General features: G+C 41.4%; 1 protein-coding gene across 1 annotated transcript in view; it reads left to right on the plus strand.

The window, feature by feature from the left end:
* Positions 1 to 13,952, plus strand: part of LOC126094985 (uncharacterized) — a 165,319-nt gene extending 151,367 nt beyond the window's left edge. The window contains exons 4-5 of the mRNA XM_049909640.1: positions 13,018 to 13,112; positions 13,789 to 13,952. Of these exons, the coding sequence (XP_049765597.1) occupies positions 13,018 to 13,073 (56 nt within the window). The 3' untranslated portion in view covers positions 13,074 to 13,112; positions 13,789 to 13,952. The remainder of the gene's footprint in view (positions 1 to 13,017; positions 13,113 to 13,788) is intronic.
* The last annotated feature ends 674 nt before the right edge of the window (positions 13,953 to 14,626 follow it).

A 14,626-nucleotide genomic window follows, 5' to 3' on the forward strand; every position in this document is an offset into this window, starting at 1 on the left:
ATTGGGAAAGCAAAATGTGTGTGTGTGTGTGTGTGAGAGAGAGAGAGAGAGAGAGAGAGAGAGAGAGAGCCAGAGTGTGAGTTTGTGCTTATTTTAGTGTATTTTTGATAAGGCGATTCTGTGAATATGGAACGAAATTGCTGATGACGAGGCGGAAGTTTTGCTAACGTAACTGTTTATCGCCCTACTGCCGGTTCAGCACCTCGCCCCTGCATCTAGGCAACCTGATTGTGTGATTTCATGCATTCGCTATTGAGCCTCGCATGTGCCAACACCAGCATTCAGAGTCTGTTGCTGTGGCCTGAATAGTAGGCATTCATACTACTTAGGCTCCACACCGGTGATGTATGTGTATTTATAGCCATAAATATGGTAATTCGATGCCTTTGTTAGTAATCTATCTGGGAGCAAAGGTCGCGAAACTTCTTTTTCTCGTGCCTTTGTGCCACACCGGCGCAGGGCTGGTAGAATTACTATCTAATTTTGCGTGGTTAGTTTTCAAGGGGTAGCCGGATGCCCTTCCTATTGCCACCCCGTTACCCTCTGGGACCGAATACGCGTACCGCAACTGTCTATGTATAGTGTTCCTCAGAATGTGAAAACATCAAAGTTTCCTGAATGTTTGCTAATCGTGTAACTGAGACGAAACTTGGACAGCAGCGTAGTATTCACCTAGTTGGATGTAGAAAGCCGCCTAAACGCTACATCGAGGCTGGCCAGCCTCTTCGTAAATCCGCCGAGAGGGTTCGATCCGGGACCGGGGCACTATCCCATTCTTGAAGCAGCGCTTTGTCACTCACATCTATCTTCAAGGGTCAAGCAGTGGTCACCAAGATTTTAAGACGAAACTTGGAAATAGTTCCGTGTAAATTTAATGTTTTTTTTATGATGTTAGTGAAGATTTCAACTTAACAGCAATTGACTGGGAGACAGGTGGTAGGGACAGGGAATGTTGCGAAGTTGTTCTTATCCGAAAATTACCTTGAGCAGAGAACCGACACATGAATGTAACGTCTTAGATTTCCTGGCCACAAACAGATCTCCACTTTTTGAACATACATTGAAGAGCTAAAGAAACTGGTACAACTGCCAAATATCGTGTAGGGCCCCCGTGAGCACACAGAACTGCCGCAACACGAGATGGCATCGACTCGACTAATATCTGAAATCGTGCTGGAGGGAATTGACACCATGAATCCTGCCGGCCTGTCTATAAATCCGTAAGAGTACTAGGCGGTGGAGATCTCTTCTGAACAACACGTTGAAAGGCATCCCGGATACACTCAATAATGTTATTATCTGGCGAGTTTGGTGGCCAGTGGAAGTGTTTAAACTCAGAAGAGTGTTCCTGGAGCCACTCTGTAGCAATTATGGACGTGCGAGTTGCCCCATTGTCCTGCTCGAACTGCCCAAGTCCGTCGGAATGCGCAATGGACATGAATGGATGCAGGTGATCAGACAGGATGCTTACGTACGTGTCTCCTGTCAGAGTCGCATCTAGACGTATGAGGGGTCATATATCAGTTCAACTGCACACGCCCTACACTATTAGAGAGCCTCCACCAGCTTGAGCTGACACGTAGTGTCCATTGTCTCCATACCCGTACACGTTCATCCAGTCGATACAATTTAAAACAAGGCTCTTCCGACCAGGCAAGATGTTTCCAGTCATCAACAGTCCAATATCGGCGTTGACGGGCCCATGCGAGGCGTAAATCTTTGTTTCGTGCAGTCATTAAGTCCGAAAGCCCATATCGATGATGTTTCGTTGAATGATTGACACGCTGACATTTGTTGATGGCCCCGCATTGAAATCTGCAGCAATTTGGGGAAGGGTTGCACTTCTGTCACGTTGAACGATTCTCTTTTGTCGTCATTGGTCCCGTTCTTGCGGGATCGTTTTCCGGCCGCAGCGATGTCGAAGGTCTGATGTTTTACCGGATTCCTGATATTCATGGCACACTCGTGAAATGGTCTTACGGAAAAATCCTCACTTCATCGCTACCTGGGAGATGCCGTGTCCCATCGCTCGTGCGCCGACTGTAACACCTCGTTCAAACTCACTTAAATCTTGATAACCTGCCACTGTAGCAGCAGTAACCGATTTAACAACTGCGCCAGACACTTGTCTTGAGTGTCTAAAATTTATTTTACTCATTTTTTTTGTTTTTTATTTCTTGTGAAAACATAGGGGATATAGTGTACTGTACTTTATTAAACCGAAGGATACAATTTTAAAACATAGGGGATATTCTTTAATAAATCCAAAAATACATTAATTTTCAAAGAAAACTTAGTCCTCGTGTGTATACTGTACATAATTATACACTCATATCACTCACTATGAAACATGTCCTTAGTTTTTAACTGTCGCAATGAGGATACGCGACGGTGGCGTGTTTTTTCACGCAACCGCTTTACAAGCATTGCGTTGGTACTGCGCGTATCTGGATGTTGCATAATGTACTCCAGGAAGACCTCGGCAGCTTCAGCACCAGCTGTGTGAGAAATCTTCATGCTCTCTCCTCCTGTGTCCTCTTCTTCATCAATTTCATCATTACTTTCTTGCACGCTTTTGATTATTTCTTCATCTGTTAAAGTTTGGTCCATGTCACAGTTTTCGTTATTCAACCACTTAGTAACATCTTCATCATCAATTTATTCTCCTCCTGGAAGGTTGTGGAATATGTCAGTGTAGAAAGTAATTGATAATTCCGAACTGACTGGCTCATCGCTGTCTCACGCTATTGGATCCAATTCGGCATCAATGGATGGCCACAATTTTCTTTATGTCCTCAATATGGTAGCTCTCTCCACTTTATCCCATGCTTCGGCTGCTTGGAAAACAACATCAAGTATGTTAATTTCTTTCCACGCCTTCAGCATAGTGTCGATAGAGTGGTTTTCACTTTCGTTCAGCAAGGAGACGAGAAGTGAATGTTGATAATGACGTTTAATTGGTTGCAAAATTACCTGGTCCATGGGCAGAATTAGGGCTGTCACTTTGGGTGGGAGAAAGAGTGCTTGCATACCATCGGATTTTGGAGAAACATTTGAAGGATGACTGGGAGCATTGGCAATTGTAAGGACAGCTTTCAGTGGAAGCTTTTTCTTCTTTAGCTCTTTTCTCACTGCTGGTACCAATGTTTCATGGAACCACCGAGAGAATATTTGTCTGTCCATCCACGATTTCTTCTGCGGGCAATACTGCACTGGTAGAGTATATGTATTAATGTCAGTGTGTTGAAAACGACGTGGATTTTGGGATTTTCCAATCACCACAAGCGGTAGTTTATGAATCCTATTTGCATTAAAACAAGCCATTAATGTTACGCGCTGTTTCTGTTGATTGTAACGACGAGCTTCCTTCTCGTTCTTGACAGCTAATGTTTTTGAAGGAAGCATCTTGTAAAAGAGTCCTGTTTCATCAGCGTTATACAGGGCATAAGCATTTAAATCTTCTTCCGTATCTCGTTTAAAAACTCATCAGCATCCTTATTGTTGGCTGAGCGACTTTCCCAGGTGACTGTCAGCTGCCGAATGCCATGTCGTTTTTTCCAGTCTGATAGCCAACCTTCGCTCGCTGCAAACAAGTTACTACCGCCAAGTTGTTTGTTAAATGCAGCTGCTTTTTCCTTTATAATCGGGCCAAGGACTGGAATTCCTTTACTGCGTTGTTGTACGAACCATCTACAAACAGCTACGTCCAGTTCTTCATTCTCACTCTTTCGCATAACCTTTCGTTTTCCCAACTCACTATCCATTTGTGTTGAGTACTGTCGAATAACATCTTCTATCTTCCTGATGTCATAAATAGTTGTCGTCCGACACTGGACTCGGCAGCAATGGCTTTCTGCGAAGAACCTGGGTTTAACTTATCTAAAATTTAGAGTTTCTGCTTGAGGTCTAGCGTAACGTGTTTCCTTTTAGAAGATATGATTACGAATTGTAAAGAAAGCTACAATTTCAAATACAGTATATAAAGCATTGTTTAACTGAGCATTTTTTGCGCACGGTAATTCATTGTGCACGTGTTTTTGGATGTTAGCCTGATTACTGAGAGGCCGGAATACTGAGGGCCGGATTAGCAAGAGTACCAGTTTCATTGGCACTTCAGTGTATAACGTAGAATAGGGGATCATACAGCTGTTTTAGCATCACTAACTATGGGCGTAAATCGGAATCTAAAGAAATGTAAGAAAATATTTCTGCTTAATAAGTGCTTACCTGAAACATTCATCTCTGAGACTGAAAATAATGAGTATCAGTCTACAAGGTTCGAGAGTATCGTAAAATACTCCACAGATATACGACGTTCACAGTTTTTAAGATACGGGAGAGACTCGGCCTTGGTTCAACAGCCGCGTTAAAAGCGGCTCCGAAAGCAAAGAGAGTTTCAGCGAAGATCTAAACATAGGCTAAGCCTCGTAGACAAACAAAAACTGAACAAAGTAAATATTTACGTAAGGTAAGACCTGCGTGAAGCGCTTAACGAATTCTAAAGGAAAATTTTATCTACGGATCTCTAATATTAAGTTAGTTAACCGATCAAAGCCATCTGACCAGACACTATGTGACAATAACGGCATCAAAACGGGGGATGACAGAAGGGCGAAATAAAGTATTCCTTTTTCCAAAATTGTCTCACTGAGGGAGACCTTACTCCAGTTCCTTCTTTCAGTCGTCGACAAACGTCAAAATGACTTACGCTGAAGTAAGTGTCCGCTGGATAGAAAATCACTGAACGGACTAAAGACGACAGGATCTGACTGGATATCTATGCCCAACTGACTAGCACTACACAATTGAGTCTCTATAGCCTATGCTATGATGTCAGAGGTCAATGACGCACGGCAACTCCAGGTATCAATCCAGCTTCCAGTGTCTGTTCCCGACGATTCGTTGTGACGTCTGCCAGGACTTCAGTTATCTCCTGTTTGTTGAAGCCGCTCGAACAATCCCCTCGTCCTCTGGTGGTGTAGTCCCCCTGGAAGAATCCGTAACTATTCCCTTTTGCAATGTTGACCTGAGTCCATTTCGTCACTAAGAATACTGCAATCATTGTGTATCCGATTGTTCCCTTTGCCTTCTCGACCTTTCTCAATATCAGCAAGATGGCGGCAAGCTTCACTTGCACGTCCTTAGGGCGAGCTTAGTTGCGATCTCTACCTGAAAGCCCAGTAACGGTATACACTCCCTACAGCAAACACACACTCGCAATATTCCTTACTTATACGAAAGGCGTTTCTCTGCACTAAAAATAAGGTCGCAGAACGATTAAATTTTAATCGAAAAACCCCAAGGACGTGAAAATACCCTAAATTTAGTTTAGTAGCGTTCGATCAAGATGTTCATCAAGGATTTCCGTGACTGTGTGTCAGAATGCTTTTAGGAGATGAAGAAGGACTGAAGAGTCACCTGATATCACTCTTATAAAGGCGTCTGGGATGTTACTGAAAGAGAGAGAGAGAGAGAGATGTGTGCACTCTGAATCCAGCTCTGATCAGGCTACATGAGATTTTGACGCTAGTTGAGTGGTCACACATGAGGATACCTCCTAAAGGCTTTCAGTGTGTTTCAGAGTTCACCCCACTGCGCAGTGTATTCAGGGAAAAATTTCTATCTGATACTAACAGGAATGTCTTTAATTGACTTCCCCTTGAGTATACCATCAAAAGCTAACATCATAACCAGAGTGCCCAGTAAGAGATCATGATAAGCTTCTTATTTTGTTGACTGTAGATGAAAATATATAGCTTCATCAAACCACTCAATAATTTATAAATACATTGTACACTATAATGAATACATGTGATGTAGCTGAGGAAAGTAGTAACTCAGGTATTAAACTCGAAATTTTTGGTGGTAGTTTTAACAGAACTTAAACAGACAATACACGTTTCGTCAAGCAGTCTTTGCCTCGAGAATAGTTCTTATTTTTGTGGACAAGTGTGTTATTAACTTTTTGCTTCGCTTCCTTCCACTGATTCTGTGGGACACGTTGTTTTGTGTAAGATTTCACTTGCTCATGCAGCTTTCACAGTTATCAAGAAAGTAATTACAACAATGAGTGGAGCTCATACCGGCCCAAATTATAAATATTTGCACATGCCATCGTAAACGGTAATAATAACCTCGAAGTTTACTCTCACATGAAATTTGTTAGTAACAAATCATCCGTTTAAGAGAACAGTAGCTATATTCACAAGTACAATTCTACAAGAAAAGGATAGTTTCTTCTATCTGAATTTTGGTTAAAAGCGTTATTAACTACATGTCTTGGCAGTAGATCCACAGATACGTATAAGACGGTTAAAAGACAATATAAAATAGCGCAAAATCAAATTAAACCCATATTTGATTGACAGATCCTTCTAAACCATAGTAGTTAGCTAGAAATGGCTAGTAACAACTTAGCGCAAGATATTTTATTTTTTGTGTGTGTTGAAACGAAACCAGCTCCCATAATGATATTACTGAAACAATTAGTTAATGAAGCTTATCTTTTAGAGCAGGCAGCTATGTTTAAATTATAATTATATTATTGTTGTCTGATGTTCGACTCTTCATCATTATATGCACAGATATCCTCACTGCATACAGACAAGCGGTCCATTCACTCTGTATTCTCTACCGTCTTATCAACATGCACTGTCTCTTCGATCTTAACGCTCTTGTTCGACCAACGTGGCTGAAACAGCTGTCCCTGTAAGAAGAAAATCGTTTCTGTCCCACTACATCGTTCAGCCACTTTCTTAAAGTCCTTCTCAACAGCAGGAATCCGACTGTGGAATAACCTCCCACCTTATATTAGAAAACTTGTAACACCTCCAGCTTCAGAATACAGTTAATTATTTATCTACTAAAGCAAGAGTGATGATTAACATTGTCCCTGTACACACTAAATGCCGTTGTACATTCTTCTTTCCAACCAGATCTTCCTCATTGCCCACCATTCTTAGCTGGTGCTTAATTTTCTTTTCCTCACAACTCCCTATAGCAGTAAAAGTCTATTTTTTACACCTATAATTTCTTTTTGTGTCTGCCACTATCATTATTGTTATTATTATCATTATTGTTATAATTATGATTAGTATTATCACGATTAGTGACAACAGCTTCAGTAGTACAAAAACTTCCAGTTTAAACATTATTAGTTCATTGTCAGTAATACATACACACATTGTCACTATAGACACTCAAATCATTTTAATAATATTTGTCGCATTAAAATTGTTATTTCTTAGATAACTATGACGTAAAAAAGGTGCTGCAACTGTGAAACCTTGGCCCAAGGAGACGACATGATGACTCTAATCAGGTCAGGTTAAGTAAATAAATAAAAAAAATTCAATTAATGATTGCGGATACATAACATCTGTTGGCCTGATATTAATAACTGTCCAGGTTTTTAACAGTCGCTTGAGTAAAACCAAGTTTATTTTTTTGCTGTTTATTCAGTCCAAAAAAAAAAATCAAAAATTTTTCCTAAAACAGCATATGGAAGCATGTGCGACGGAAGTAGAGTTTCATAAGAAATGCTTCATAACAGTAAGTGTATATCGAGCACCTATAGGTAATTTTAATCTGTTCACAAATCACCTTGAACAACTTCAGGCTATTTAAGAACAAAAAATAAAGAAATCATGTTTGCGGGTGACTTGAATGCAGATTTTCTTAAAAACTCTCCCAGCAAGAACCTATCAGAGTCAGTATCACTATCATTCGACTTAATTACTACGGTATACCTCCCATCTAGGGTAGCTAATTGTTCGCAAACAGCCATTCGTAATATCTTTATAGAAAGATCTAATAAACAAAATTATATTACAAAACCAATAATCATTGGCCTCTGGAGACTATGACATGTAGTTCATTTTGTCGAATTTAAATACTGAACAGAATATAAAATGTCTTGAATCTGGATTCATGCGGATGCTCAGTAAGCCGAAAATTGCTTATTTCAGGGCACTTCTCAAAGACATAACATCATGAATACATTTCCGAAGTTTGCAAGTGTCGACAAGTGCGAGAATTATCGCACAGTCAGCTTAACAGCTCATGCATCCAAGTTGATGACATGAATAATGTTCAGGACAATGGAAAAGGAAATTAAAGATGTGTGAGGTGACGACAAGTTTGGCTTCAGGAAAGGTAAAGGCACCAGAGAGGCAGATCTCATGTTGCGGTTGATAATGGAAACACGCCTGAAGAAAAATCAAGACACTTTCATAGGATTTGCCGCCCTGGGAAAAGCGTTCTACATGTAAAATGTTGCAAGATGTTCGAATTTCTGCGAAAAATGCGGGTAAGCTATAGAGAAAGACGGGTAATATATACACATCAAAAAAAGTTTTGCATCAACCCGGTTCCCAGAACTCCTGAAGACAGACGCTGACTGTGGATATTGTATCACAGACACAGTCTGTCTGACTATTCAGAGAGGTCACTAAACCCGCCCAAAGATGTAAACAACATCCACGAGCAGCGCCTATTAGACGGAGGGTGTCCGACAGCCGAACAATTCCAGTCATTCCACCAGGAAAGAGATACACGGCTCGTGTTGTCTGTAGTTCAACCATGCCTAGACGGTCAATACCACTGTTCGATCGCATCCGCATTGTTACCCAACAAGGAAAGTGTCCAGGCGTCTCAGAGTGAACCAAAGCGATGTTGTTCGGACATGGAGGAGACGCAGAGAGACAGGAACTGTCGATGACATGCCTTGCTCAGGCCGCCCAAGGGCTACTACTGCAATGGATGACCGCTATCTAAGGATTATGGCTCAGAGGAACCCTGACAGCAACGCCACCATGTTGAATAATGCTTTACGTGCAGCCACAGGACATCGTGTTACGACTCAAGCTGTGAGCAATAGGTTGTTGAATAATTCTTTTCGTGCTGTCGCAGTACGTCGTGTTATGACTCACACTATGCGTAATAGGCTGCATGATGCGCAACATCACTCCCGACGTCCATGGCGAGGTCCATCTTTGCATCCACGACACCATGCAGAACGGTACAGATGGGCCCAACAACATGCCGAATGGACCGCTCAGGATTGGCGTCACGCTCTCTTCACCGATGACTGTCACAAATGTCATTAACCAGACAATCGTCGGAGATGTGTTTGTAGGCAACCCGGTCAGTCTGAACTCCTTAGACACTCTGTCCAGCGAGTGCAGAAAGGTGGAGGTTCCCTGCTGTGTTGGGGTGACATTATGTGGGGCCGATGTACGCCGATTGTGGTCATGGAAGACGCCGTAACTGCTGTACGATACGTGAGTGCCGTCCTCCGACCGATAGTGTAACCATATCGGCAGCATATTGTCGAGGCATTCGTCTTCATGGACGACAGTTCGCGCCCCCATCTTGCATATGACTTACTTTGGTTCACTCTGAGACGCCTGGACACTTTCCTTGTTGGGTAACAATGCGGATGCGATCGAACAGTGGTATTGACCGTCTAGGCATGGTTGAACTACAGACAACACGAGCCGTGTATCTCTTTCCTGGTGGAATGACTGGAATTGTTCGGCTGTCGGACACCCTCCGTCTAATAGGCGCTGCTCGTGGATGTTGTTTACATCTTTGGGCGGGTTTAGTGACCTCTCTGAACAGTCAGACAGACTGTGTCTGTGATACAATATCCACAGTCAGCGTCTGTCTTCAGGAGTTCTGGGAACCGGGTTGATGTAAAACTTTTTTTGATGTGTATAACGACATCGCTCGACTAGAGTGGCCAGCATGATCTCTAGACATGAACCCTACCGAACATGCCTGGGATGGACTGAAAGGGCTTTTTATGGACAACGTGACCCACCAACCACTCTGAGGGATCCACGCCGAATCGCCGTTGAGGAGTAGGGCAATCTGGACCAACAGTGTCTTAATGAACTTGTGGATAGTATGCCACGACGAATGCAGGCATGCATCAATGCAAGAGGACGTGCTACTGGGTATTAGAGGTACCGGTGTGTGCAGCAGTCTGGAGCACCACATCTGAAGATCTCGCTGTATGGTGGTACAACATGCAATGTGTGATTTCCATGAGCAGTGAAAGGGCAGAAATGATGTTTATGTTGACCTCTATTCCAATTTTCTATACAAGTTCCGGAACTCTCGGAACAGCAGGTGATGCAAAACTTTTTTGATGTGTGTAGAATATGCACAATAACCAAGAGGGAAGTACAAGAGTGGAAGACCAAGAACCAATGCTCGGATTAAGAAGAATGTACGGTTCAGTTTGTACATCGAAGAAGCAATGACGGAAATGAAACAAAGTTTTAAGAGTGGGATAAAAATTCACGCTGAAGGGATATCAGTGAGAAGATTCGATAATGACATTGTTATCCTGGGTGAAAGTGAAGAAGAATTACGGGATGTACTGAATGGAATGGAAAGTCTAATGAGACCAGAATACAGACTTGGAGTAAATCAAAGAATGATGAAAGTAATGGGAAGTAGCAGAAATGAAAACCTCGAGAAATTTAACATCAGGACTAATGATCACAATGTAGATTAAATTAAGGAATTCTGCTACCTAGGCAGCAAAATAAGCCATGGCGGACGGAGCAGCAAGGACGCGAAAAGCAGACTAGCTGTGGAACAAAAGGGATTCTTTGTCAAGGGAAGTTTATTGGTATCTAACATAGGTTTTAATTGGAGGAACAAATTTTTGAGACTGTACGTCTGGGACACAGTACTGTATGGTAATCAAACATGGCCGGTAGGAAAACCGGTACCGAAGAGAATAAAAGCGTTTGAGAAAACGGTGCTGTAGAAGAATGTTGAAAATTAGATGGAATTATAAGGAATGTGTAAGTTCTCCGCAGAATTGTCGAAGAAAGGAATATATGGAAAACACTGACAAGCACATGATGGTAGGGCATCTGTTAAGAAATCAGGGAATAACTTCGATGGTGCTAGAGGGAGCTGTGATGATGATGATGATGTTTGGTTTGTGGGGCGCTCAACTGCGTGGTTATCAGCGCCCGTACAATTACCCAATCTTTGCTCAGTCCAATTTCGCCACTTTCCGGGATGATGATGAAATGATGAGGACAACACAAACACCCAGTCATCTCGAGGCAGGTGAAAATCCCTGACCACGCCGGGAATCGAACCCGGGACCCCGTGCTCGGGAAGCGAGAACGCTACCGCGAGACCACGAGCGGCGGACAGAGAGGGAGCTGTAGAGGACAAAAACTGTAGAGCAAGGCAGAGATTTTAATACATCTAACAAATAATTTAGGACGTACGTTGCAAGTGTTACTCTGAGTTGAAGAGGTTGGCACAGGCGAGGAATTCGCGGCGGGTCACATCAAACCAGTCAGAAGACTGATGACAAAAAATGGTGCTTCGACGGATTTCTACTTTAGTGATTCGTTGTAAAATAGGACGACATATTGGAAGGTATATGTATATCAAAGTGTATATCAAAGGGAAATAGCATCCAAGCGTTATTTGTGGTATGTGATCTTAATAAACTGCAATAGGGTAGACGGGAGAAAGAATTTTTAATTGGAATCCAAGATGGCTTATTAAAGATCAGTAGGAAGAATAAAATTCAGGTCAGATTCAGGGATTTGGGTCAGGGTGTCTGCTGATTTCCCTCTGAATTAAGAGGAGGAGGCTTTAGCGTAAGAATGGAAGTGCTATGTGTTGGTGAGTGAGCACCAGCTCAGCAACCTCTCTGAGGTAGAGAGGGAAAGTGGTGTGTAGCGTTATATGTTTGAGAGAAAAACTACGGTAATTGTAAAATATTGTGCCAACTGTCACTTCGACCCGTGGTGATGGATGGTATTTCGTCGCTTTTATTTGGCCAGCAAGAGGAGGAGACATGGTGCCGGCAAATTCCTGATTATGGACAGATGTGTCAATGTGAACACCAGACATTTCAGCAGAATCTAATGGAATGTAGGCATGTGACGCGGTCCATGGTAATCCGGCCGTGTGATGCTTGTGCCTCGGTCGGGATGAATAGCTGCATGTAGACAGCGGATTTCTTCCTCGCACTTATTGTCTTACCTTTGTCGTCCATAAAAATTTTTAAAAAAGCACAACAGTATCAGCACTTTCACAGTAGACGTCCACAGCATACAGGGCCATACTTGGCAGTTCTTGATAGGTCAGTAAACGAATCCATTGGGACTTTTCCCAGGTCAAAACGCTCGTTGCCAGAACAAGCGAGATTATATCTTTAGGACAGGGTGTCAGATGGGTTGCAGAATAATTACAAGACTTAGCCGAGCGGTCTAAGGCGCTGCAGCCATGGACTGTGCTGCTGGTCCCGGCGGAGGTTCGAGTCCTCCCTCGGGCGTGGATGTGTGTGTTTGTCCTTAGGATAATTTAGGCTAAGTAGTGTGTAAGCTTAGGGACTGATGACCTTAGCAGTAAAGTCCCATAAGATTTCACACACATTTGAACGTTTTGAACTTACAAGATTTGTTGCATTATACAGTATCCAAAATATGTAAATAGAAATAATTCTGAAATCTAAGTTACATAAAGGAAATGGTAACAAAACCGGTAATTTTCTTTCAGTACAACAAACCAGTTAATAGCGGATGCATTATTTCCATCTCTCTTTTAAGACGTTACTGTAGTTCATTGGTACTGTAAGGGAAACGGACCACATGAATCACTGCGTGATAGATGCAAGTGGTGTTTCTATTTTTCCACAATATTTTCAGAATGCCACACTTGTTGATTTCCGGTTAGACTGTTCATAGCGAAAATGTCAACGAAAATAACGAAATATTTCACCAGTGTCCATTCTCTATCGCTTTTGTCGGTCACTAAATGGTTTACAGTAATTTTCTCATGTGAATCTATTCTCTTTCAGTTATATCTACAGCATTTTATATATAAAATTGTCTTGCACTGGAGAGAAATTAAATCAGACTTGGTTGCAGACGTGAACTAACCGTTGATACCTGAAGTGTGAGAGAGTTCTGTAGTTATCTGGACTGCAGGTACATTCTTTTGTTATTTTTTTTTTATTTTGTGTTTCAGGTGGAATGTGGCCAGCCGTCATCGGTGTTCGGTGGCGGGTTACGGATAATGTATAGTGCGTGATGGCGGGTACTGCTGTATACTGTTAATGAAATGTAAGTAAAGATAAAAAATCGGTAATTTTGGTAGTGATGTTCGAATACTTTTGTGGGTACTTCATACTGTGTATGTAATCCAAAGAGAGATATTTTTTCATTTAATTTCCCTCTTTTTGTCTCGTAGTGGAGAGAAATTAAATCATACTTGGATGTAGTATCGATTTCCATTTGGACATGAATTTTTTTTAATTTATGCATTTCGTATTGCATTAAGGCTATATCTCTTAGATTGAACAGCTATGGTGTTAATGTTAATACAATATACATAAGGTTCATATAAAATTAATTGCATTCATTCCTGATTAGGAAAGTCTTAGATTAAGTCGATAAGATAGTGTTATCCATGTGAATAGAATAACTTTAAAAAAACACTTGGATGAATTACACATAAAAGAAAAAACTTAATTTTTATAAACAGAATATATATCCTAAGTTTAAGACTGAAATAGACAGAAAAGTTTTCTAAATATTTGCAAGCAGTTGGCTATAAGTGGATATCTATAGTTTCCATCCAGGAGACTGCATCCTCAGACCCCTCATGTAGGCTGTACAGAGTGCCAACATATTTCCATAGAGGACATTCTGTGACTATGTTGTGTGTTATTTGTCCGCACTCATACTTGGCAAGTGTAGGAGGGCTGTGTAGTATATTCTTTATCATTGTGTGTTTCAGGTGGGCTGTTGCGACCCTTGGTCTGCCTCCAGTGGTGGTTTTAGAATACTGTATTGTACATGGTGCCGGGTATTTTATACATTTATGAAATGCAAATAAAGGTAAAAAATGGATAAACCTGGCGACGACCTTCGAATAGCGTGGTGCATTCTATATACTGTTTATGTAACACACATAAAGATTAAAGAATCTGACTTAATATCCCTCTCCATCTCTCGTTATTTTTTATTTCCGTTAGCATTGTTCTCCATGTGTCTTGTATTGCGTAAAACCCACTTGAAACCAGCAAAATCAACGATACAGAGTAAAAAAGCCTGGCTATTTCACTGAAGAAGCCTCTTTAAAAATGTGACATGTTAATAGGGAACGAGAAACCTTGTTGATTGGTTGTACCCACACGAAGAATGTTTTCTTGTAGAATATACAATCACTGAGGATGCTGGATGTAGCCTCAACTCTGAGATGAAGACGGGATATCGTGGCAGGCCACGACATAGCTGAGAGAAGACAGTACAGTTCAAGAATAACAGGAAATAAAAGTTAAATGTTCGTTGGTGAGCGCATCAACTGAGAGCGGCTGGACCGATTAGGCTAATTTAAAAAAAATAGTCATAAGAAGATTTTTAGGGAAAAGCAAATTGGGAAAGTTGCCCGAAAAATTTAAAAATATGGGAAAACCTGAAAATGTTTTTTTCTATGAGATTTTTGTATGAACTCTAGATCATAATTCACGATTCGAACAATGGAAAAGCGTAATTCTTTCTTTGTTTTCTTCGTTATGGTCATGGAAACGTTTTGAGGAAAAAGTCCAGGACAATTCCAAAGGAAAATTGGAAAA

The sequence above is a fragment of the Schistocerca cancellata genome, chromosome 8 (genome assembly GCF_023864275.1).
Source record: "Schistocerca cancellata isolate TAMUIC-IGC-003103 chromosome 8, iqSchCanc2.1, whole genome shotgun sequence".
NCBI classification, from domain to species: Eukaryota; Metazoa; Arthropoda; class Insecta; order Orthoptera; family Acrididae; genus Schistocerca; species Schistocerca cancellata.